This window comes from Corythoichthys intestinalis, chromosome 6 (genome assembly GCF_030265065.1).
Source record: "Corythoichthys intestinalis isolate RoL2023-P3 chromosome 6, ASM3026506v1, whole genome shotgun sequence".
In the NCBI taxonomy this organism is placed as follows: domain Eukaryota; kingdom Metazoa; phylum Chordata; class Actinopteri; order Syngnathiformes; family Syngnathidae; genus Corythoichthys; species Corythoichthys intestinalis.
In genome coordinates this window covers 57,657,484-57,683,928 of record NC_080400.1, presented here as the reverse complement: position 1 = coordinate 57,683,928, position 26,445 = coordinate 57,657,484, and the positions used below count along the sequence as shown (strand labels likewise).

The window sequence follows — 26,445 nt, the reverse complement described above, 5'->3', positions numbered from 1 at the left end:
TATTTTTGGACTAAAACTTTTGAAATTTACAGACGAAAAAATTTTGAGCAACTGTCGACTAAAACTCAACGAAATTTGTATGAGATTTGGTTGACTAAAACTAGAGAAGACGAACACATTTTGAAATGACGAAAATATGACTAAGACTAATTTAGTTTAGTAAACTAGTTTTTTCGTCCAAGAGACGAAGACTAAAAAAAAAAAATCAAAAGGGCTGCCGAAAACAACCGTGCAGCGGAGTGTATAAAATATTGGTTTAGCTTTTAAAGGTCTGTGCAGAGTGATCATCACAAACTCAATGTAACTCGCAGCATTAGCATTGCATTCGCGTTAGCTTTAGCATGGCGAGTGTCCTCTTAAACTCTCGGACAACTTTTTTTTTTTGGTTACAAACAGTACATGGCGTCCAGGTGGGTTTAATTAATTAAAAATAATGGACAGTTTTCCTACTGAGTGTGTATTATCATCATGAAGTTGTCCTTGTAGACACGACAATATATGCTCATCTATTAATTTTCATTCAAAATTGTTGGAAACCTTTATTTACCTTTGGACTAAGACTTTTGAATTTTACAGACGGAAACATTTTGAGTAGTCACCGACTAAAACTAGACGAAAACATTTTGGAATTACTAAAATAAGACTAACAAGTATACTTGTCAAAAAGAGAAATAAAAATTAAAAATGTTTTCAAATACAACATTGGGTTGCATTGTTCACCTGCTGAATGGGACTTTGGGCTTGGAAGAGAATTCTTCGCCCGAGTAGCTCCGCAAAAATGCAGCCCACAGACCAGATATCGATAGAGTTGGAGTAGTGTCGGCTCCCCATCAGGATCTCTGGGGCTCGGTAGTATTGTGTCACCACTTCCTGGGTCATGTGCCTGGACTCATCGGTCTCCTCTACTCGTGCCAATCCAAAATCACAAATCTGAAATAGAATCATTTAAACTTCACTTGTTTTGATGTTGACTAAAAATGCTTGGGTTCATTGCATTCAACTATTTATATAAATCGTTTTCATGGGTAGGCAAAAGTATTAAAACAGAAATAAAATGGAGTGAATGAATTACTACAGAGGATTAAAACCGATAAAACACATCATAAACTATGGTAAAAGTAGAAAGCTGACATTTTTACAGGGTTGGAAATGTATAATCTTTTGAATGATCTTTTCCAATATCTTTACTCACCTAAAATAATTGTTTGGTTCTATTGCTGGATCAAGGTTATGCTACCCATTCTTATTATAACATTAGAACATACTATAACAACATTACACATGGAAATAAAATCTGAATTGATGACACTCTGTAAGTGCATAAATAACGTTTGGATAATTATTTATGTTAATTTTAAATAATTTATTTGGTTCTATAAAATGAGTTGTTAATTGTTATTTGGTAATATAAAACAGGATTATTTTTTATTTGATTTTGTGGAACTAGTTCGTTACGTCACGTTTGACAAGGTACGATATACAAGGAAGTGGATCGCTGTGAAGCTCAGTTGGCATGAATGGAAGAAGTAGTAAGCTCATAGCCCAAACAGTTTTTGACGTGTCCTTTTCTCTCTCCCTGGTTGGATTGGTCTCTATATCTCTCAGTTGCTCCTTTGTTTAAATTGTGGATGACAAGTGTTTGGATTAATTCCTGTTGGATTAAACGAATGAACTGGAACGAGCAGCTTGAGAGTTTTTTTCATGCCCGCTACGAGGGTGACGGAGCGAGGAGATAGTCGAGCTGAAGGCTTTTCGTAGTGGAACCTACAACCTCTAAAAATCAACTTATTCCATTGCAAAAGCCAGTTCAAAAGTTGAAGGGTGACCACTTCTTCGAGTATCAGTTTGAGTTTAAAAAAAATAAAAAATTATACGTTTGTTTATTGTAAATATTTGTTACTTTATTACAATTTTACATTTATATTTTCATATTTGCACTCTATGGTCTCCTTCAAGTTCCAAAATCCTTTGTTGCGCGCGTTTTCACTTTTTATTGTCAAAAAATAGCATACAGTCCCTGACAAAAGTCTTGTCGCTTATCCATTTTGTAGAAACAATTGCTAATAACCTGACTTTTAATTACTCAATTGGCTTCAGAAATGGCTCATATGAAAGATAAGACCCTCCCAGATGATGTTGAATGTACAAAAATATATTTGTTTCACTGAAAAAAGATTTATCATTCAAATTTTGGCAAGACAAAAGTTTTGTCGCCTACAGAAAGTAGGCAATAAAATGTACTTCAAAAAAATGTACTTCAAATACAAAAATATGTTACGTAACAAGAGCGAATTAAGTAGTGGTGCTGTGGGATCCAAATTTAATATTTTGTATGACTTCCATGGGCTTAGGCAAGGATTCGTACAACATCAAAGAAAGCAGTCTTGCTTGCCTCCCAGAGTTCATCAACATTTTTGGGTTTCATCTTCCATGCTTCCTCTTTCATCCTACCCCAGACATGCTCAATGATGTTCCTGTCTGGTGACTGGGCTGGCCAGTCCTGGAGGATCTTGATCTTCTTTGCCTTGAGGAACTTTAAGGTTGAAGTATGCAATGGAGCACCATCCTGCTGCAGGATTTGTCCCTTTTTATGGTTAGGAATGTAAGAGGCAGCTAAGTTTTGTTGATATTTGAGACTATTTATGTTGCCTTCCACCCTGCAGATCTCTTGCACACCCCATATTGGATGTAACCCCAGACCATGATTTTGCCACCACCGAACTTAACGGTTTTCTGAGTGAATCTGGGATCCATGCGGGCTCCAGTAGGTCTCCCGCAACATTTGCGCCGACTGTGGTGTAATTCAATGTAAGATTCATCTGAAAAATCAACCTTTTGCCACTTTTCCAGCGTCCATCCTTTTGACAGGCTGTGGGCCTTGGCAAATGCCACACGTTTTTTTTTAATTGTCTGCACCCTGAGAGATAAATAGTTTGAGATATCAACAAATCTTAGCTGCCTCTTACATTCCTAACCATAAAAAGGAACAAATTCTGCAGCAGGATGGTGCTCCATCGCATACTTCAATCTCTACCTCAAAGTTCCTCAAGGCAAAGAAGAACAAGACCACTTTGCGAAGCAAACTCATTTCAGCCACTTGTGTCCGTGATCTTGTTCTTTCGGTCATTACCCATAGTTCATGGCCATAGTTGAGGGTAGAAATGTAGATCGACCGGTAAATCAAGAGCTTCGCCTTCCGGCTCAGCGCTCTCTTCACCACAACAGACTGGTTAAGCGCCCACAACACTGGGTACGCTGCACTAATCTGCCTGTTGATCTCACGCTCTGACCTATCCCCACTCGTGAACAAGATCCCGAGATACTCAAACTCCTCCACAAGGCCACTTTTATTGGTGGACTCGTCCGTCAATCATAATAGGGGAGGCTGAGATGGCGCACAGCCAATCAGCACACTGTGTAAAGCCACTCTTATTGTCAGTCTTATCGGTTGGAGAGGCTGCAATGGTGCTCATTGGTGCTCTAATGAGTCGATCTCACAGCAGCAACCAATCATACGGCTTGTAGGAGTGCCCGTGGGTATTTACCAAGTCCCTGAGTCATGTTTGCCTTGCTGCAAAACAATGTCTCTTGCGCCTCAAAATGAAACAACGCATATATTTTCATTTTTATTTTGTGATGAGTACTTTTGAAAATCCCGCGATGCACAGAATCCACAAAACGTGAACCGCGAAGTCACGAGGGATAACTGTAGTTTTTTCATACTATATTAATAATATAATTATAATTTGATGTATATTTAGACTTCAACGATGAAATCTGACTTACGCGGGAATTCGGGTTATATCGCCAGCGTAGTAACGGAACATGTTCTTAACTCGAAGACTCCCTGTATATGTATATTGTAGACACTTCCAAAGACATAAAAGTCTGACTGACATATTTTTGGCATTAAATGATGTGCTTCAGAAGACAAAAAAATTGAAGAAATTGGCCGTACTGGTTCTTGTCTTTTATAATTGTTATTGTCATATGTCCACACACCTTGAGCACACAGTTGCTGTTGACCAAGAGGTTGCCAGGTTTAATGTCACGGTGAAGAATGCCAGCAGAATGAAGGTACTTAAGTCCTAATGATGGTGGATGACAAGAATGGCATGTTAAATAAATTAACAGTTAAATATTTTTAAGCAGCGAACATGCTGTCTGGGAGACGCGTTCCCAAATGTTGATCAGTAACAACACGAATGAATAAAAATGATTGGAAAATCCTACCTCGTAGAATCTGATAGAGAAAGACTTTGGCGTGGTCTGAGCTCAGAGGTTGTGGTGACACGATGATTTTGTGGAGGTCACTTTGCATCAGTTCAGTCACAACATATCTGGCCAATGAGAGGTTAAGGCCAAAATAGGATAAGAAAGAAAGCAACACTTTATCCAACAAGAAGATACATTGTTAGGAAAATGTTACAAGTTACTACAAGCAGATTTTGAGTTATGTTTACTTAAAATCTTTAGTTTCCATTAAAATACAAAGTTCCATTTTTTACAATTTATGCAAGGGGAAAAATACAAAGGCATTCTCGAGAGATATGTGCTGTCTAGTGTCAGAAAGTGTAGTCACAGTCACAAATGTTCAAAGCAAAACATTGCACTAGTCTTCTACAAACCCTGATTACGAATTCATTTTTTCTATGTACTTCTGGCAACACAATCTGTGATTGGCTAGGATAGAGCTCCAGCACACCATTGACCTGATTAAGGAAGTGATTCAGAATATGGCTGGACGGGTGAATGGATGGTTAACTGACAACTGTTTGAATATAAATCAGGTCATGCAGCACATTTACCATGTAGTCACGAGCACATATTTACATGAATTATGACTATATTACTTGATATTAAAATTAATGTGTATTTTAATACGTGTGTCACAAAGGCCTTGTACAGACTGGCAGTCAAAATCTGATTTTTAGCCCATTCAGATTTAAACTGGATGGCTCTTTTTTTAATCTGAACAGTCACAAAACATAGAAATCAGATTTTTTCGAGACTGATTGAAACCACATTTGGGAGGTAGTTTCATATCAGATATGGACAAGATGCTTCTCAGTGTGACTAGCCTGCCTGTTTGATTTTGCCTGAGAAAATCCCAATTATTTTCTCTCAAACCCAATTTTCCAAAATCGATTACGATTTCTTGGCAAAATAAAAACAATGACAAAGTATTCGGAATGTCTTCTACTTAAACTTTTTTGTTATTAGAACTGAAGTACCAGTGAATTTAACTTTATTTATACAACAGACTCCAGCTCTGTTCTTAATTGAAGTGATAATGAAATAAGAGCGTGCATAAACCATTTGAAACAAAATCAAACATGAGAAAAGGTCAGTCGGTCTGTAAACCAAATTGCCTGTCAGCAAGTCAGTCTGCCAAACAGCTAGTTAGCCAGTCAGGTGAAGTAGGTAGGTGGGTAGGTAGGCAGCCAGGGTCAGGGTGATGTGCTGTCATATTTATCTCTGGTCTTACTTACATAAATAAATGATAAGTGCAACTCCGCCACTGTGTGATATGATCCGGGGTAGCTTTGTGTGATTTTTTTTTGCTTCGAAAGGCGAGAATAAGACTTTAAAACTCCGTTCAATTCGGGTTAGCATGTCGGCTAGCTGTCACGTCTCCTGGTATGTTTACGCTCTCCAAAGCCGGGGCAGGGAAATGACAAAAGCCGGACTAACTCCGGTGGCATAAAATGACGTTAGGGAGTCTTAAGAAGTCAGCAGTTTTGACCATTATGCAGTAATTTAGCCCTGTCGTACTGAATGAATGCATTTTTATTTTTTCATATTCCACTTAGCACAAGACTGTTATTTGTCATGACCATACACTCCGTTTAGCAATTGGGAAAAATACTTGGATAAAAATAATATCCTGTAAAAATATTGGAGTAGAGAGATTAAAAACAATGATGACATTTTGCTACTCTCTGTCGGGTTTTCCTTGTTCTGAATCTTCCCCATTGGGCTGAATTCTAAATCAGCGCAAATCCTTACTCTGCTGACGTCATCACCCAGGTGGAGGCGCTGGAGCACTATAATGGCTGGCAGGGCTAAATGGCAGATTAAAAGCCATTTCTCGTCATCGGCGCTTTGCCAAACTGTTGTATATAGTCGAATCATCTCAAAATATGGTTTTATTTCACATAATAATGCCATTTAAAAAAATGATCAGGTCACAGACACTTTAAACCAATTATGTTTGTTAACAATTCCTTTGCAAATATCCTTAAACTTTCAAACAGCAGACGAGAACCAAGCAGTTGCAAATGTGAAGGATACATTTCTTCAAAGTAGTCAATGTGTGGAGGTTGCAGAATGTCAAGAGCAGACAGCACCTGAGTAGAGGGTTAAAATAGGGTTAAGACAACATCTGCATCACTGTCTCAATGTAGCATGTGATTTATTTTTAACTGCATTAAAATGTGTAGTGTGTCATATTTAAAAGTTCACTAAGGTGGTAAAAATTGTGTGTCTATCATGCTTTCAATGAAATTCTGCTAACTCAGTAAAACGCAGTACAAGGACAGACAAAGGCAATTCATCAAATGTATATTGTTTTCATTCATGTTTTTTTTTTTTTTTTTTTTTTTTTTGTAATTATCAAATACAACAGCGTCCTTACATTTTCATGTTTGAAGAAGCATAGCATCTTTAGTTCTCGAAATACCCTCTTGCAAGAAACAAGGTTTTGGAAGACATTGGGCATCTTTTTGAGGGCAACTCGTTTTCCATCTCTGGGATCTGTGACTGACCTGGGAAAAGAACGCAAAGTTGTTGATTCAATGACTCTTCAACAGCCAGCATCTACAATTCATTATATATTCTAAGAATTAAGGTAGTAAATCTTGATTAGATCATATTCAATTCATATCTAGGAAGTCGTATCGACAACAAAATTGCATTACCCCTGTGGCGAGAATGAAATGTTAAGCTTCAAGGCTTCAAGGTAAATCAATATCAGTGATTCCTTAATAGATGAGTGTCAGAAAATTTATAGGAGGAGGTCTCACAAAAGGTATTTCAAAATGGAACCAAAAATTTTCCTCCTCAGTGCAACCAGCATGACTACAACAACACAAAAAATCTTTTGCATCATTTAGTATTCTATAGTGTAATATCATAGTGCTGTGCAAAATAAAACCTATTGCGATATGGGCCATTTTATATCATACGTATTCTATCATACATGTCTAATTCTTTGGTGAAAAAAGAATTTTGACACCCCCCACTCACTTTATTTTTAAATTGACCTCAAACTGACCGGCCACATACAGTATCTTAAATATGTAATGTAGTGCTTCAACCTAAAACTGTCCAGTGTAAACAGAAGCGGCATAGTAGCATACATACTTCACAAATGTAAAGCTATCTAATGATCTATTAATACTTGTTACTAGAGGTTTTGAGATTTAAAACTATATTAAGATAGCATAATATCGTTAAAAGTAAATTAACATTAATATTGGAACCAATTGTGTTGTCTGTGTGGATTATACGTGTTGCTATTTTTAATTGTCTTGCATGCATTACTCGCATACTCTTGGCAGGGGGGGGACCAATAGAGTGCAGATAGGGACATCTTGAGGTCGATTTGTGGTACTACAATGGCATTTGGAATCTCGTCGATGTAGCAAGTCAGCATAAATTAGTCACTAACTACTGGCCAAAATGTGCATTGCAGGAACAGGTCTACTTATGGATTATATGTGTTGCTATTTTTAATTGTCTTACATGCATTACTCGTATATGGTTGGCAGGGGGAACCAACTGAGCGCAGACAGTGACACCTTGAGGTCGATTTGTGGTGCTACTATGGCATTTGGAATCTCATCGATTTAGCAAGTCAGCATAAAATCGTCGCCAACTACTGGCCAAAACGTGCATTTCAGGAACAGGTCTATTTATGGCAGCGGTCTCAAACCGACTCCACAAAGGGCCGCAGTGGGTCCTGGTTTTTGTTCCAACAGATCCAGCACAAACAGTTCAACCAATGAGGTTTCTACTAACATAAGCAGCACCTGATTGCAATCAACTGATTACACTTGTAAGAAACCAGATTGGTGAAAAGGTATTTGTCTCGTTTGGTTGGAATGAAATCCAGTACCCCCTGCGGCCCTTTGAGGACCGGTTTGAGACCACTGATTTATGGAGTATATGTGTTGCTATTTTTAATTGTCCTACATGCATTACTCGTATACTGTTGGCAGGGGTAACCAATTGAGTGCAGCTAGTGACACCTTGAGGTCGATTTGTGGTACTACTATGGCATTTGGAATCTCATCGATTTAGCAAATCAGCATAAATTAGTCGTCAACTACTGGCCAAAACATTCACTGCAGGAACATGTATACTTATGGCAATAATTATGATCGACATATGAAATGTTGATAGAATATATATTTCATTATTAGTGACGGGAACCTCACGATACGAAACGATTGGCCAAACAAGGCTCGAAATAGCGATTATCTAATGATGCCGCAATACAACAATTATCAATACACTGGTTATAATATTATTCTACGATATTGTACGGTACAACTAAAAAAAAAAAAAAAAGCTCTTTGTTTACCACTAGTAGACGTCTAATCCATTTGAACTGGGATGGTGGCAGCGAATGAACGAACGTGCATTCACTGCCGCCATCTCTCCCACTTCAAACAGATTGGACGTCTATTGCCGTCAGTGGCAGACAATGAACTAATTTTGAGGCATTTCACATCATTTCCTGTCCCTAAATGATAGGAAATTACTCAAAATCAACAGGAAGTAACATGTAAATTTCTTAAAATGAACAGGAAGTGACCTGTAAATGCCCACAAAAGACTGGCTGTGAATGCTCTGGTGTCAGTTAACTGGGTTAGGCGTCCAAGCAAGTCAAAATGAAATGGATGTCTAGCGCCATCCATGGCATCCAGTGAGCTAACGTAGACACTATTCTGGAAGATTTTGGTAGCCACCTGTTCCTTTCTTTTCTTTTAAATAAACAATGACACCTTTTTAAAACGATATCTCGATTCTTGCTGGGACCGTATTGATAACCGTGTGGGCTACAAAGTATCGCGATATATCACCTTTTCAATATATTGTCACACCCCTAATGATCATATCGTCCAAGTATATAGTATAGTATATTGTGGCTGTGCTTAATGATCTCAAACCTATTTTGTTGGAGTCGAAGTTGCCAAGACACACATTTATCATTTATCAAACCCATAAATAAAATAAATAATAAATAAATAAAACAATAATTCAATGTTAAAAGATTAAAGACAAAATGACAAATGCAGCCCACTGAGGAACTAATGCGCCTTATACCCTCCAATGAGCCGTCCAATCGACCACCCAGCAAGAGTGACCCAATCTGCCTCGCTAAATTATTGTCCACACAAGCAAAACAATTAAAGTACTGGTAAAATACGCTGGTTCTTGCCACACGCTACCGTGACCCAAAATGAGAAACAATGACAAATCACAGAATTAACAAATTTTGGATTTCTCTTTCAAATTTGCAAGAAAATAAACCTTACACTGTTCACCTTAGCAACCCTTAACACTCAAAGAGTCATTTCAACCCGGTTTCCACAGAGAATACAACACTGAGAACAAAAAAAAAAAAAAAAACACTTTTTTGATATCTGAAATGATAATAGTTTGTAGCATTGATGAGATTTAACAAAGGAATTTAGCTTAGTAAGCAGAACACATTAGGCTCCATTTGATACACGTTTATTAACAGAAGGCAGTGCCCCTAGCTATAGCCTACACGTAGCGGTTAGGTGGGCTGTCTAGCATCACAAGAGGCACTGCCCGTCTCGCAGCATGCGTTACTGCAGTTCTTTTCAACCACTGTGGCGCGGCACACTACTGTGCAGTGTGCTACGGAAAATTATTCACTTTCACCTAATTGCGCTAAAACTATTTTTAGAAAATGAATCCACAAATGTGTTGTTGGTGACTGGTGAGTGTCTGCGCTGTCCAATGGTCGTTAATCATATAATACTATTTCTTATCAGTAGGCAGCAACAGGTAGCTAATTGCTTTGTTTAGTGAAGTGTCGTCAACTTGGTGACTTTCTCGCTAAATCTGGCAAATTTTGAAAGCCTCTTTTAAACCCTTTTTTTTGTCAAAAGCAACTAGCGACTTTTTCTGTTTTTTTTTTTTATTGACTTTTTGCTTCTCCCATGACGTTATTCCTCTCTCCTACAGCGTCCATTTCAATTACATGCAAATTGCAAGATATGCAAATTAGGTGAACACATCATCTAGCGACTTCTAGGACAGCCAATAGCTATTTTTCTTACTGGGGAGTTGGCAACTCGGGTTTAGTGTTGCGTCAGGAGGCGGTGACAGTAGCATTAGCTACTAGCAAAACTAGAGTAATGACAGCGATGGAAAACTGTTTTGAAAAGGACAGATGCCAACTCAGAACTGGATATTACACAAAATTCTGACCCAGATGAAGGCTCAAGTATGAATGGCTGTAATTAGAAAGCAAATTGTTTTACCTTACCGAACAATACTGCAAAAGGTATCTTGCGTTGGATTTACCAAAAGAACTGGACGTAGCAGGATTAACTTTCACCGGGCAAGCAATGATACCTACTTCACTACAACAGGCCCGGGTGTCACAGTGAGTGAGTAAAAGTATGATTATGAAATGTGTCTTTCTTTCTGTTAGTTTGATTCCTATTCAATACACGACTTTATATTGGTATTATAGGCTAAAGTAATTCACTTTTACAATTTTTTGCTGGTGGTATGCCTTGGGATTTTGATATGGTAAGCAGTGTGCGTTTGCTCAAAAATGGTTAAAAAACAATGCTTTACGGCATCAATATTGTAAATGGAAGAAAGACTTGGGGGTACACCCTACGAGTGGCACCGTGACTGTACATAGTTGGTGAATGAATGATCTGCTTGAGTGTTCTGTAAAAAGATATAAAAAGATGTTCTGTCCATCCATCCATCCATTATCTTCCGCTTAGTCCGGGTGTAAAATAAAAAAGCCAAACTTTCACCAGACATTAGGTAGACTCTTGGCGGCCTCCAGACGGGCTTTCACCCGCTCTCCTTCCCCTGTTCTCACGATTTCAGAAGAGGGTACTTTCAGTGCTTTCTACTGGTAGACAGGCCACAGGCTAACGCTAGCAGCTAACGCTACAAATGAACATGATGGAGTCTGATAGCGGCTCAAACCTTGTCGAACCAGCTGAACTTAATGAGTGGATAAGGCACGGACTGTATCTAGCAACCAGTCGCGTTTTCTTCTATCTTTGTGTGATTTCTCTGATAGCTTTTATGATGGCAAAGCATTCAGCATAAAGTATAATCCAACAATGGAGCCTATAATATGAGTGTTTAATAGCCACAGCTATTTTTCTGTATGTGCTTGCTTTATTCTGTGTAATTACTGCCATCATACTGTGTGTGTCTGTGTGTGTGTGTGTGTGTGGGGGGGGGGGGGGGTGTTCGTGCATGTATTTATAAAATGCTCTGGGGAAAAAAAAAAACTTGAAGTAAACACGTGTGTTGAATAATTATGTGGCAGCAGCCATTAACATTAAGTTGGCTGTTTGAAGTGTACTGTTCAAGCTGTAAGTAATTTGTGTTACAATGACATGTTTACACAATCGTCACATTGATTTTTATAATGTTGTACATTGTTCATGTCTTACAAGCTGTTATAAATGTTCATACTTGGAATTTTTATTTTTTTGCAAGATATTTTTGTATACTTAATGTTTGGATTGCATATACAATTGTTAAATATGAAATAAATCAACGAGAAAAGTTTATTTGAAAATCTGAATCAATGCATGAAATACAAATTATAGAACAGTCCGCTTGGGCGAATTTATCTTCATTTATCGTTACTGAGGTAAATCTTCTCAATTTACCGTGATACGTACTTAAGGCCATATCGCCCAGCCCTAGACCAGGGTCCGCCTGGAGAGCTACCTTGCAGCAACACTTGCAAATGACTTGCTGAAAAGGTTCAGCATTCACACTGCGCCAACCGAACTTTCCGAGTAGCATCATGTGGACGAAAGGCGCACCCATTGATTGGACAAATAGAAGAGGAAATACCTCCTTCCTGGGAGGGGAGGGAGCTACACTGCACGTAATGTAGCATACTCGTATACTGTGACCACTTGGCCAGCAACGGGGTCGCTCCCTCCTGATTCAATGCCGGGCGAACCGGAGTATATAAAAAATGCATAGGGGAAAATTAAACAACGAAAGGGAACCATGTGGTACCCCGAGTCACGCTTGGACTTTTTGGACTGTCACATTGTCGCCACTTGCAGGAGAGCAAGACTCACGAAACGGCCGTGCCGAGAGGCTCCGCCTGACTATGCCACTGTCACTCTCACACGGTACATTCAGCAACAGCATGCAAAACACAACCGCAACATTAAAACCAGATCCTGTGTATAAAATGCAACTACTTAGTGCAGCACAACATTTGGCCATTGTCAACTGTCTGTCAATTTGCCATTGTTGATTTTGAATAGCGTGCGCGCCATACTTCTGCTTCCAAGGATGCATCACAGCTCCACACTGTGACACTGCACATAAAGTGGCTAAAGCGCATCCTGCACCGGTTGCATTCACAAGCGAAGCAGTGTCCTCTTAAAGCATACCCACGATTTTCTACCGGACCAGAGTTCATTTGTTTGGTCCGAACTAGGGTTAAGATGTGCGTTCACGTTTACAAAACGAAGCGGACTGAGGAAAATAACTCTGGTCTGTTTAAAACTGACCAAAAAGGGCTAGTGTGAAAGCGCCCTTAAAGGCTAAAGCACCACTGCATATTCTCTCTTGCCAAGATAAACAAATCTTATTGTGTTTCCAAACAAGCAAGATGGAGCACAGCCAAGCTTGAAACACATCCTAAACTCCAGTGACTAGACTGAGGGAGAGGTGCAGCACATCTCACAAAAGTGACACGACCCAAACACTGCTACGATGCAATTGTGCCATTGTAAAGATATGTCAGAAACTATGTTGCATTTTCATCTCGTTGTCGTTTCGTCAGACAAAAACTGGCATTTGTCTCATTATGTTCCAGTCTCCAAAGTTTTTAGCTCGTCATCATAATGAAAAAAATCGTTCCGGCGACGAAATATTTTTATGATTGTCATTGTTGACAAAAACAACAATGCTGCGGATATACAGTGTATCACAAAAGTGAGTACGCCCCTCGCATTTCTGCAGACATTTAAGTATATCTTTTCATTGGACAACACTGACAAAATGACATGATGAAAAGTAGTCTGTGGGCAGCTTATATAATAGAGTTAATTTATTTTCCTCTCAAAATAACTCAAAATATATCCATTAATATCTAAACCCCTGGCAACAAAAGTGAGTACACCCCTTAGAAACTACGTACATCCCTAAATGTCCTAATTGAATACTGCTTGTCATTTTCCCTCCAAAATGTCATGTGACTCGTTACAGGGGTGCTGTCAGCATTGCTGCAGAGATTAAAGAAGTGGAGGGTCAGCCTGTAAGTGCTCAGACCATACATCAAATTGGTGTGCATGGCTGTCACCCCGGGAGGAAGCCTCTTCTGAAGACAGTACACAAGAAAGCCCGCAACAGTTTGCTGAAGACATGTCAACAAAGCACATGGATTACTGGAACCATGTTCTACGGTCTGATGAGACGGGTGGACTTTCTTGTGTACCTGCTTCCTCCTGGGGTGACAGCCATGCACACCAATTTGATGTAGAGTGCTGCGTATGGTCTGAGCACTCACAGGCCCATCCTCTTCAATCTCTGCAGCAATGCTGACAGCACTCCTGTAAAGAGTCTAGGGCTGCAGCTATCGAATATTTTAGTAATCGAGTAATCAACTGAAAATTCTATCGATTAATCGAGTAATCGGATAAAACAAATATATTTTTAGGTGAAGAGCAATTATACATATACATGAGAAAACAAGACATTTCATCTAATCTTGAACCATTTTCAGTCAATCAATGTCTTTATTTTCGATGTATATTGTTGAAAACAGCCAACAATTGCATCTCAGATGTAACTAGAATTTAAAAAAAAAAAAAAGACTAATTCACTGCTTTCACTCAAAAAAACTTTTAGATCTTATTAAAAAAAAATATATATATATATATATATATATATATATATATATATATTACCTAAAAATGCCGTTACACTTGATAACACACATCACTTAAAAGTTAGGATTTTATCCCACGTGTTTCAATTGAATTTCTCTTTGTGTCAAGCCATTTTTAAGTTCTAGTTAAGTTTTAAGTTAGTCTAAACTGTAAGTCCTGATAGGATTTTGAGTTTTTGCAGTGTTCAAAATAAATGTATGATACAGGCTGTATTGGAGCACATTAGGGACCAGTGCTACTTGGTGTTTTATCCAGCAATGACTACTGAGCTAAAATTGATAGTTAGCATAATTTAAGTTTTTATTTTACACCCTCATTACTCCACAATGCTATGTTATGTTAAAGCCTGTATGTAAGACACGTTAGCCACGCATCAACAGTGGTCATAATTAACTGAAACCTAGCCCTCCGCAGGGCTAAAGTTACGTGAGCTAGTAGCGACAGTAACATTAATCTTATTTATTAGCACTTAGCGCTCTTTATTAGCGCTTAGCGCTGTACTGCTTTAAGATGGCGGCTGTTTACAAACGCTGCCCAGACGCGGCCGAGTCTGTCATTTCGCATCTAGTTCAACATACATGTGATCTCTATGAGACGCAACAGATGCTACCTGTTACCAATGTGGCATTGTGCGGGCTAGTATTTAGCAACGTCGGCGTCGTTTGTGGCGGCTGTCGGCTGCGGTAAGTTTTGTTTTTTTTCCCTTCTTCCTCTCCGCACGTGAGAGCGCGTTGTCCCGCATTAAAAGTAGTCCTAGCAAAACGTGATGCTTAGAGCTGTCAAAATAAACGATTACTCGAGGTGAATAAAATTACTCGGATCAGTTTTTAAACTCGAGTTACTCGAGTTGCTCGAGTACTCGTTTCAGCTCTAAGAGTCACATGACATTTTGGAGGGAAAATGACAAGCATTCCATAATTATTGGCACCCCTAAAAAAGCTCAATCTTGGTCTCCTCTGACCAAAGCACACGGTCCCAGGCGTATTTTTGTGTGAGACCAAGATTGAGCTTTTATGCAACAAACACTCTAAGTGGGTCTGGCGTGCCACGAAAGATGCGCATGCTGAAAAGCACCTCATACCCACAGTGAAGTATGGGGGTGGGTCAGTTATGCTGTGGGACTGTTTCGCTTCCAATGGCCCTGGGAACCTTGTTATGCATGGCATCATGAATGCTTTGAAATACCAGGATATTATAAATCAAAATCTGTTGCCCTCTGCCCGAAAGCTGAAGATTGGTCGTGACTGGGTCTTTCAGCAAGACAATGATCCTAAACATATGGACAAATCTACACAGAAATGGTTCACCAGACACAAAATCAAGCTCCTCCAATGGCCATTTCAGTCCCCAGACCTTGTTTTGTTGGCAAAAGGGGGTTGTACAAAGTATTAACACCAGTGGTGCTAATAATTGTGACACACATTATTTGATGTCAAATAATTTTTTCTTTACGTGGGATTTTTTCCCCACTGAATGAATGCACTTGTATTGAAGGTTGGATTTTTCTTTTTCCATTAAGGTCCAATGTTATTTGAATTAAAAAAAAACAATTATTAGAAGCTAAAAAACACATCTTTTCCAGGGGTGCCAATAATTATGGAGGGCACTGTAGATGTTAATGGGTATATTTTGAGTTATTTTGAGGGGAGAATAAATTAAGTATTATATAAGCTGCACACAGACTACTTTTCATTGTGTGAAAGTGTCATTTTGTCAGTGTTGTCCCATGAAAAGATATACTTAAATATCTGCAGAAATGTGAGGGGTGTACTCACTTTTGTGATACACTGTATAAACAAATAAATAAAAAGAATAAACCCCATTTCATCTGAAGCAAGAGAAGTTGATCAATGGGGCCATACTTAAATAATATACTCCACTTAAAGCATTTTAATGGAGGAATGAGTTAGGGTGACTTTTTTGTTTGTTCCGGTGGGTGGAACAGGAGTCATATGTCCATAGTATAAAATACAGTAAGGCTTGACCACCTTTCCACTTATGAGTCAAAAAACATTTAAATCCAGGGATGCCGAGATTTAATGCCTCGTGAGAAGCCCAGCAGGTGTAAGTAAGAGCATTCACACTAGAGCCCTCTTCAAAGCACCCTTCAGTAAACCTTCTCAAATAGGATCAGTCAAGGAAAACAGATGGCAAAGGAATGAAAATCCCCGGCTACACCAAGACTGTCAGTCAAACATCTCGCAGAATGTGCTTCGACCAATCGAAGGATTCACAAAAACGTGGAAGTATCATGCAACCGAACTAGCACTAGGTACTATAAATATGATTCTTTTAATTTAGTTTGAAATGAATTTGTTTTCACTTTAATAGGTTCAATGGAGACTCGGGAATTTAGATACGGGCTATACTCAAAACAAATTCATTTCACAAAATATTTTGTCATGTTGTTGTTTTAAGAATAATATTCAAAGAAAAGTTTTAATCCCACTGGGCATCATCAAATCCTGTCAATGACAAAGATATTCATTAATGTGGGTAAATCAAAATCCATGAACCATCAACGTTTCACGTATTTACTATTTGACTGTTTGTATTACTCTAACACACCCAATATAAAATTCAGTAAATAGCACTTATACCACAGTTTAAGGAAAACAAGCAGAATATAGGGCATAAAAGCTACACGACGCCTTCTATCATGGAAGCCCAACGTGTGCGTCATGAGCAAGATTGACGCTTACAAGCCCAAATCTGCACCACCAACTCTCGCAATCAGTTCTCACGGACAGTCCAGAACAAATGGCGAGAGAGACCTGTCCCAACATAAGGAATACCTTAGAACGCCCGATATCCAATGGATAACACGACTGATAAGACTCCAAGAGCCCATTTGACGCTGCGGTGGCAAAATCCACAAACCTCGTTGCCCTGACAACAGTAACTCCCGAATCCTCCTGTCCAGAGCCTTCAAAAGACTGAATGTTTAATTAAGCGTTGTCATTTTTCTCAGAAAGCTTTTGTTGACTTCTGATATGGCGACCTTGAAACGAGTTGTCGCCTCGCCAGAGTGTGTCTTTTGTGTCTCTGTGTCTCTTTCGCCTTTCTGTTTGATCGCTGTCAACTCGAATAAATTGTCAACTTGTTCTCGGTGAGCTTTCTTTAAACCTTTCAAAATGGAGTCAGTACAAAGGGTTAAGACTAAGGTTAACGCGCCGAGTTCGGCCTTCTGGCCAGATGTGTTGGTGTCTCGCCGGCCAGGGTCGGCGGTTCGGCTGGTGCGATTCCTGGTTAAAAGGTCAGATTCCTGCAGTGGTGCAACCAGAGATTTGGGTCAGAATATTAAAATGCCGCAAATTGCGAATACTGTTTTTATAAGAACGGTAAAGCATCTTCCCCCTCCTCATCATCATATCCACTTTATTTAGAATACTAACATTTTAATTCTTGCTAAATCAAGAATAACATTCGATATGACGACGGGTGCAGTTGAGTTTGTGAACTGCAAAGCATATAGTACAGTGGGTAAGTACAAGTGTACATATAAGTACAGTGGGGCAAATAAATATTTAGTCATCCACCAATTGTGCAAGTTCTCCTACTTGAAAAGATTAGAGAGGCCTGTAAATGGGTAAACCTCAACCATGAGAGAAAGAATGTGGGGGGAAAAAAGAGAAAAATCAAATTTTTTGATTTTTAAATAATTTATTTCCATATTAGAGTGGAAAATAAGTATTTGGTCACCTACAAATAGGCAAGATTTCTGGCTGTCAAAGTTGTCCAACTTCATCTAACGAGGTCTAACAAGGCTCCACTCATTACCTGTAATTAATGGCACCTGTTTTAACTCATTACCGGTATAAAATACACCTGTCCACAACCTCAGTCAAGTCACACTCTAAACTCCACAAGACCAAAGAGCTGTCGAAGGACACCAGAGACAAAATTGTAGACCTGCACCAGGCTGGGAAGACTGAATCTGCAATAGGTAAAACGCTTTGTGTAAAGAAATTAACTGTGGGAGCAATTATTAGAAAATGGAAGACATACAAGACCACTGACAATCTCCCTCGATCTGGGGCTCCATGCAAGATCTCACCCCGTGGCGTCAAAATGACAACAAGAACGGTGAGCAAAAATCCCAGAACCACACGGGGGGACCTAGTGAATGACCTACAGAGAGCTGGGACCACAGTAACAAAGGCTACAATCAGTAACACAATGCGCCGCCAGGGGCTCAAATCCTGGACTGCCAGACGTGTCCCCCTGCTGAAGAAAGTACACGTCAGGGCCCGTCTGCAGTTCGCTAGAGAGCATTTGGATGATCCAGAAGAGGACTGGGAGAATGTGTTATGGTCAGATGAAACCATAATAGAACTTTTTAGTAGTAACACAGGTTCTCGTGTTTGGAGGAGAAGGAATACTGAATTGCATCCGAAGAACACCATACCCGCTGTGAAGCATAGGGGTGGAAACATCATGCTTTGGGGCTGTTTTTCTGCAAAGGAACAAGGACGACTGATCTGTGTAAAGGATAGAATGAATGGGGCCATGTATCGAGAGATTTTGAGTGAAAATCTCCTTCCATCAGCTAGGGCAGGGGTGGGCAAACCGGTCCTCAAGGGCCGTAGTGGGTCCTGGTCTTTCTTCTAACTGATCCAGCACAAACAGTTTAACCAATGAGGTTTCTGCTGTAACAAGAAGCACCTGACTGTGATCAACTGATTGAGCTTGCAAGACACCAGATTGGTGAAAACGTTTCCTCTTAATGGGTTGGAGGGGAAACCCGCAACCACTGCGGCCCTTTGTAGAATAGTTTGCCCACCCCTGAGCTAAGGCATTGAAGATGAGATGTGGCTGGGTCTTTCAGCATGACAATGATCCCAAACACACAGCCAGGGCAACAAAGGAGTGGCTTTGTAAGAAGCATTTCAAGGTCCTGGAGTGGCCTAGCCAGTCTCCAGATCTCAACCCCATAAAAAATCTGTGGAGGGAGTTGAAGGTCCGTGTTGCCCAACGACAGCCCCAAAACATCACTGCTCTAGAGGAGATCTGTATGGAGGAATGGGCCAAAATACCAGCAACTGTGTGTGAAAAGCTTGTGAAGAGTTACAGAAAACGTTTGGCCTCCGTTATTGCCAACAAAGGGTACCTAACAAAAGAACATTTACGTTCTCCTGAGGGGGGCGTCACAGAAAATAATTTAGAAGCAATGCTTCAAGCCAATAATACCTGACTGCAGCCCAGAGCCAAGCGACAGCCGCTACAAACCACGCATCGTACAAACCACGTCCCTACAAACTACGCCCACATGGTGCTATGGTGGTATCGTCTGATGCGTTTAATAGATATCACACGTTTATAGCACTAGATGTGAAATGACACTCGGCGGCGTTAGTAAACAGCCGCCATCTTAAAGCAGTAGACTTCTCAGCCAGGTTCTGTTGTAGCGAACCGAAATTTTTATCTAAAATACTCCTAAATCGGCAAAATCTTGATTTGAATCCATCTTTAAATGCTGAAACAGTTTTAACTAAAGATGCACCGATACCGATACTAGTATCGGCAGGGGGCGCCGATACCGCCATTTTGGGTCGGATTTGGGCCCAACAAAGACGGCGCCGATTCCATTTACCGGTCCATTATTATAACATTTGACCGCAGCCTTTTTTTTTTTCTCCTGGCGCTCACTACACTTTGTCTCTGTGTTGTGTGATGACACGTGAACACCAAACAGCTATCGCTATTGGCCTGCTCCAGACCAATGAGAACGGGCCAATAGCCACTTCTGACCAATGACATGGCCGATATGGCGGCAGTCGGGAAATATTTCAAAATAGAAATCCCGTCAATTAAAATCAATGGCTGCATGCAAGATTTGCGGCCTGAAAGTTTCGAGATGTGGAGTTAAATCGGCCAGTTTCAATACCTCGAACCTGATAAAACATTTGAAGACGAAACGCGAACGAACTCAACGAGTTTGAGCCTGCAAGAGCAGGACTGCTATCCAGAGTAAGCAGGGCGCTGGACCGGAGCAACTATCTCTGGTCAGTTCACTTCGTCTACTTTACTTTTACAGTCTTTTAATGAAAGAAATGCCACAGTAATTTGGGAAGTGTTTCCAAAGTAGGGTTGCCACCTTTCAGAAATAGAAATAAGGGACCCACCCCCTCCCGAAAAAACGAGGCTAATAGAGAGATGGGATGCTGTGGTCAATTATTATTACTTATAATTGTGAGCTTCCGCAAATGCGGAAACAAGGCTGGACCTCGAAGCGACAACAAGCGGGGGATAAGTACAAGGGTTTAATGATTGCAAACAAAAAATAACACGCGATCGCGGGATAGTAGAAATAACAAAAGGAGTCCGTGACAGCAGGTCGACGGAGTTCAGTACTAAAAACTCGAAGATTAACTAAGACGATAGGCAGCGAGCCAAAAAGCCAAAATAAAAACACTCAAATACCTGCACAGGGTAGAGGTTACAAACGAGTGCAGCACACTAACAGAAAAAAACCAATGCAGGGGCGTAACAAGCAAATGTAGCGAGACTATAGTGCGAGATGTCAAATGGCGATCAGCAAAGCAAATATCTCGGCAGCCTTCTCTGAGCTCACCCGTGCTTAAATGCTGCGTTGATGAGCCCGCATTGGATTCAGGTGCGACGTCAGGAACGCCCCCACTAACAGCCCAGCAACAAAACACAATCTAACCAGCAGCAGAATGTGACAATAATTTCATGAAAGTTGCACTGTTTAGCCTTTGAGAGGTTTAAAAAAAAGTTTACTCAGTTAATTCAGAGTTTATTATTATGAACTTATTTTTACTTTCTTACTGTTGGGCTAGTATTATACTTTGTACTAGTCTTTTTCCTATTTTGCAAAGGTAAGCAACAGCCTGACAAAGCCTTGATAAAAATGATTTCACATCCAATTATGTAGCTCTTTGGGGAAAAAAAAAAAAGAATTTATATATATATATATATATATATATATATATATATATATAAAATCGGGGTGGTATCGGTATGGTATCGGCCGATACTGCACAGCCAGGTATCGGTATCGGGGCCAAAAAATGGTATCGGTGCAACACTAGTAACACTTTCACATGTCGAAATTAGACAGAAGGGGACTAATGCAACGACAAGAGCAATTTTAACAAATTTAACGGTTGATTCCAAACATTAAATGACTTCCAAACAAAGGTTACAATCTAGTTCTGTTTACACACGCCCCTGTGTCTGCAATACTCCTGTGTCTAGTTGAGTTTAGGGTAAGGAATTGGGCTGGGCCTATTGTCCCAAAAACCCTTTGAACTTCACACAGTAAAAGAATTCTTCGCGCCACTGTACTAATAGTAAGGGGTGGTTTGCAGGGGGCATGGTTTGTACTTTATAGCGGCTGCCGCTTGGCTCTGGGCTGCATTTCAAGCTGCTGTGGGGTCCTTCCAGGATTCTACTGTCAGACAAAGTTGCCCACACAGATGCCTGATCAAAATCCTTTTTGGGGTCTATTTTTTGTCAATCAGCCAACTTTTTTTGTTGAACGGCTGACGTTGGAAAAAAGTCCATATATCGACCTTATATATCAGCCGGCCAATATATCGGGTGACCTCTATTTAATCTACAACCATAGACTTCATAATTGTATTGATGGGTCACATCCGTCAGCCACTGCACAAAGCCTTCAAGTAGCGGGCTGTCCTACAGTCCGCTTCAGTTATTCGCAGTCGGTTGCAGTTAGTCAACACATTCAGCGATCCAACGCCAGATTTAAGTTGAAAAAGTACAAAAGCTGTACTGCATACAAACAGGAAGGATTGTCTCAGGAGTGATTTGTCCGAGAATTCAAGGTAATTATTATATGTTTCGAACCATGAAGGCATTTTGAAACGTTGTGGAAAAAAAAAAATCAATGGGAAAAATTAGCCGCTACAGCATTGGCATTACACTTAGCAATATTTACATAAAATAAATGCTACCTGCACAATTTTTTTTTTTGCTTTTAACCAAGAATCGAGACTGTTTTACTTACATATCTATAAAGAATTCAGGGATTTAAGCATTTATTCACAAGAATTTTCAACGGAAAAAGCTCTTTGTTTACATACGGCGGCCGCTAATTTCCTTACTGACTAGCCTTATATACCCTACCCACCGACGTCACAAAACCACGTGCTCGCTGTGTGGTTCCGCCCACTTGTCCGTCATTTTGTCTCTGTATTAGCATTGTTTTCAATTGATCGAGGAATTTAAAATGCATTTCATGGAAGACCCGGTGCTTTCTGATGCCGTAAACTCACTGGATGTGTTGCATAAAAGGCGTTATGTGGAAAAGCTTCGTTCTATACAGTCGCCAGATCCATATTTGATGCCCAAATCGATGTTTTTCGACCCACTGTCTTCGCCCTGTCTGCCTGACATCTGCTACGCTGATATTTACAATTATCTTGTCCACACAAAATCAGCCTATTCTCACGAAAATTTGAAAAACTTCAAGAGCTTGGAGGCTTATAAATACTTCGTTGCTGGTTGGGTGAAACAGGTCCTCGTCCACGAAAATTCGGCAGGAATCTATCTTGTGCTTGGAAAGGTGAGTTACAAAATTTTCAATTCAAAATCTTTTGTTATTGCTAACATCCACTGTCAAGTCTAATGTATTTCATGTCGTTTGTCAATGGAGTTAAGGCTTTTAATGTTTATATGGTTTAGCGATAGCACTCTCGCTACATACATACGTGTATGTTGTCGGCGATTAGCCTAGCAATGATCTTAATTGTGGTTATTTGTCAGCCCCGTAGACGAGGCCAGTTTCTTTCACTTGGTACCAGCTAAATATTATTCAAAAAATAACGATGGTGGAAGAAAGGGAAGTCACAAACATCTTGAATTTGAAACTATGTCGTACTACGTCGTATGTTGTCGGCGATTAGCCTCGCAATGATCTGAATTGTGGTTATTTGTCAGCCCCGTAGACAAGGCCAGTTTCTTTCACTTGGTACCAGCTAAATATTATTCAAAAAATAACGATGGTGGAAGAAAGGGAAGTCACAAACATCTTGAATTTGAAACTATGTCGTACTACGTCATATGTTGTCGGCGATTAGCCTCGCAATGATCTTAATTGTGGTTATTTGTCAGCCCCGTAGACGAGGTCAGTTTCTTTCACTTGGTACCAGCTAAATATTATTCAAAAAATAACGATGGTGGAAGAAAGGGAAGTCACAAACATCTTGAATTTGAAACTATGTCGTACTACGTCGTATGTTGTCGGCGATTAGCCTCGCAATGATCTTAATTGTGGTTATTTGTCAGCCCAAAACCCTCTAAGTATATCTTAAATGCATCTTACCGGATATAAAATGACTACTACATAGTCTGTGGTGATTTTTTGGTGCCCAGTTTTCACGTCGAATTGCAGCCGTCCATTTCGCTCTCCTCTTTGGATCCCTCGGAATACGGTAAAACTTCAAGTCTCTCCTTCCATCTTCTCTGTTAGTGCAACCAACAGCCACACACGCCTTCACCATTTTGATTATTAATGTTAAGGAGCAGAAAAACACGCCGTAAATAGGAGAAATGTACGTAGCCGTAACAGGTTAACACTATGTTTTGACGGACAAGTGGGCGGTACCATTCAGGAGAGCGGAGTTGTGACGTCACGTGGGTAGGGTCTATAGTTCGCAATATTTACGTAAAATAAATGCTAACTGCAGTTTTGGTTTTTTTTGCCTTTAACCAAGAATCGAGACCGTTTTACCTCCATGTCTATGAAGAATTCAGAGATATCGCATTTATTCACAAGAACTTTAAACGGAAAAAGCTCTTTGTTTCCACCCGGTCAGCTTTGACACAGATAGGCCCCCTATTAATCGGCCCCGCGTCCCGTCAATACATTATGAAGTCATTGATACAACACTGTTCCCTACGCACCAACTGATGGCCCACCACCAGGAGCAACTGAGGGTTCAGTATCGCACATGGACACTCTAAAGTGGTGTTAGAGGAGGGGTGAGAAAACCGGTCCTCAAGGACCGTAGTGGGTCCGGGTCTTTGCTCCAACTGATCCAACACAGACAGTTTAACCAATGAGGTTGGTGTTTCTGCTGAAACAAGAAGCACCTGACTGCAATCAACTGATTACGCTTGCAAGACACCAGATTGGTGAAAAGGTTTCATCTTGATAGGTTTGAAGGGAAACCCGCACCCACTGCGGCCCTTTGAGGAATAGTTTTCCCACCCGTTTTAGAGTCTCTGGATCCCAGCCATTAACCTTTAGGTTCAGAAGATGATCACTCTACCAACCAAATCAACAGCGCCCCTACAACTCGACATACTTTATGTAACGTTTTAGTTTGCAGTCTATGTTGATAATGAGTGCCACTGTTGTTGTTTGACATGATTCATTCAGCTCACTCAAGTGGGTACATGATTTTGGTCACAGTCTGCAAACAGGAGTTTTCACTTTGAGTGGTACAACCCCTAGCAAAAAGTATGGAATCACCAGTCTCGGACGAGCAATATTACGTAGAACAAACTCAGATAAAACGCTTGAAAAAAATAATGAATTAGTTCCAAAGTGCAACTTCTTGGCATTCAGAAACACTAAAAGAGATTAATAAAAAACATTGCGGTGGTCAGTCAATGTTACTTTTATAGAGCAAGAGCAGGGAAATAAATATTGAACCACTCCGTTCTGAGGAAAATATATGGAATCACTCCATTTTCAGTAGAAAATACAGAAACACCCAGTCAATTTCCTTTCCTTAATTGGACACCTGCCTCATATTAGATCTGATTGTTAGTCAGCAGTTAAAAACAGTGCAGTTATCACACCTTGGAGGGCTGCTGGGCCAAGTGGATTCACAAGAATCATGCCTCAAACAAGAAAGGTGTCTCTTGAGACTAAGGAGAGGATTATCAAATTTCTTGAAGAAGGTAACGCTACACGTATGGTTGCCAAAGATGTGGGCTGTTCACAGTTAAACCTGTCGCAATATGCAATAATTCCATTTATCGCGCGATAAATAAAAATGACGGCGGTAATTTTTCCACTGCAATTTATCGCCTCGCGTGCACGTGCGTGCGCGGCTGCGCGCGTGCAGCAGACGTGCTGTTAAAAGTTGGGATTCCTCGTTACCAACTGCGCAAAATGCATCTACGTTCCAGGTCCGGCAAAAACTAGTGCCAGAGGCAATCGTTCCCATTATATCCTATTGTTCAACGTATACCAGCCGCGTCAGTGCTCCGGAGTGACTATGGACCATCTATGGCGCGCCGGTGTTGTTGACGTGTGGGCGCTCCCGTCAGCAGTGACATTTCATGCGGGGCGGCTATTTTTCGGCACAACGCCGGATATTTACAACGAAGTCCGCTAAAACATTGTTACCGACTTGGCTGCTACGAACAACCTCGCTTTGACAACAAACAGCCGAATGAAATTAAGAGCGCTGTGCTTCAAACTCGTCCTGTTTATGAAAGTCGATTGTCATATGCTGGTGTTGTGTAGTAATAAGCAGACGTGACTTCAGCGGCGCTTGCTAACTTTTTTAATGCGCGCACACACTAGATATCATGAAATGGCAAACTAGATGTGCTACGTTCCATGCCATTGGCTACGTGAGCCCAGAGTGATTATGGGACACGTAGTCCATATACTACATCGATGAATTCTAAACTGTCATGACTGAATGGAAGTTAAGAAGGCCAAATCAATCCATACCAGTGACTATAGATAATGTTGCAAATATTGTTAATTCAGTACGTGGCACAGATGGATTCGGACCACAAATAGGATGTCTTGCTCATGTACTAAACATAGCTGCTAAGAGAGCTGTAGCAATCAACAGTGTGCCCTGCCTCACTTTACAAACAGTAAAGATTGTTCTCAGCACTTTTATACAATTTTTTTTCAGATCAGTAAGAAGCACATAAATATTATGCACTAAAATGCATGTTTATACGATGGCTATTTGATTTTTGCTTGTTAGCAAATAAATAAATAAATAAATTTTTTAAACGAAACAAAAAATATAACTTTTTCTACAGAGCAATAAATGTATTGAATCGGATCGAAAATCGTGTCCCCCGTATCAAAAATCGTACCGAACCATGACTTAACTGTATCGTTGCATCCCTAAGGAACACCATTGCAGAAGCTATGACGGGAAAAGTTTTCATTTGCCTAAATGCTTAAGTTATTAAGTGCAACTTTAAAAAAAAAATTTTTTAAACACATTTTATTTATTCTGCGTTTCTGTGCGGCATCAATATTGTTGTTTTTTTTACTTAAAAGGCATGGTCTATTGTTTTTAGTTGTGAT

The 26,445-nt window shown here is 40.1% G+C and overlaps 1 protein-coding gene across 1 annotated transcript in view; it reads right to left on the bottom strand.

The window, feature by feature from the left end:
- nlk2 (nemo-like kinase, type 2) overlaps positions 1–26,445 on the bottom strand; it is a 53,750-nt gene that overhangs the window by 24,209 nt on the left and 3,096 nt on the right. Inside the window, exons 2-6 of the mRNA XM_057838253.1 lie at positions 6,638–6,767; positions 6,295–6,350; positions 4,234–4,340; positions 4,003–4,088; positions 721–930 (exon numbers count right to left, since the gene is read on the bottom strand). Of these exons, the coding sequence (XP_057694236.1) occupies positions 721–930; positions 4,003–4,088; positions 4,234–4,340; positions 6,295–6,350; positions 6,638–6,767 (589 nt within the window). The remainder of the gene's footprint in view (positions 1–720; positions 931–4,002; positions 4,089–4,233; positions 4,341–6,294; positions 6,351–6,637; positions 6,768–26,445) is intronic.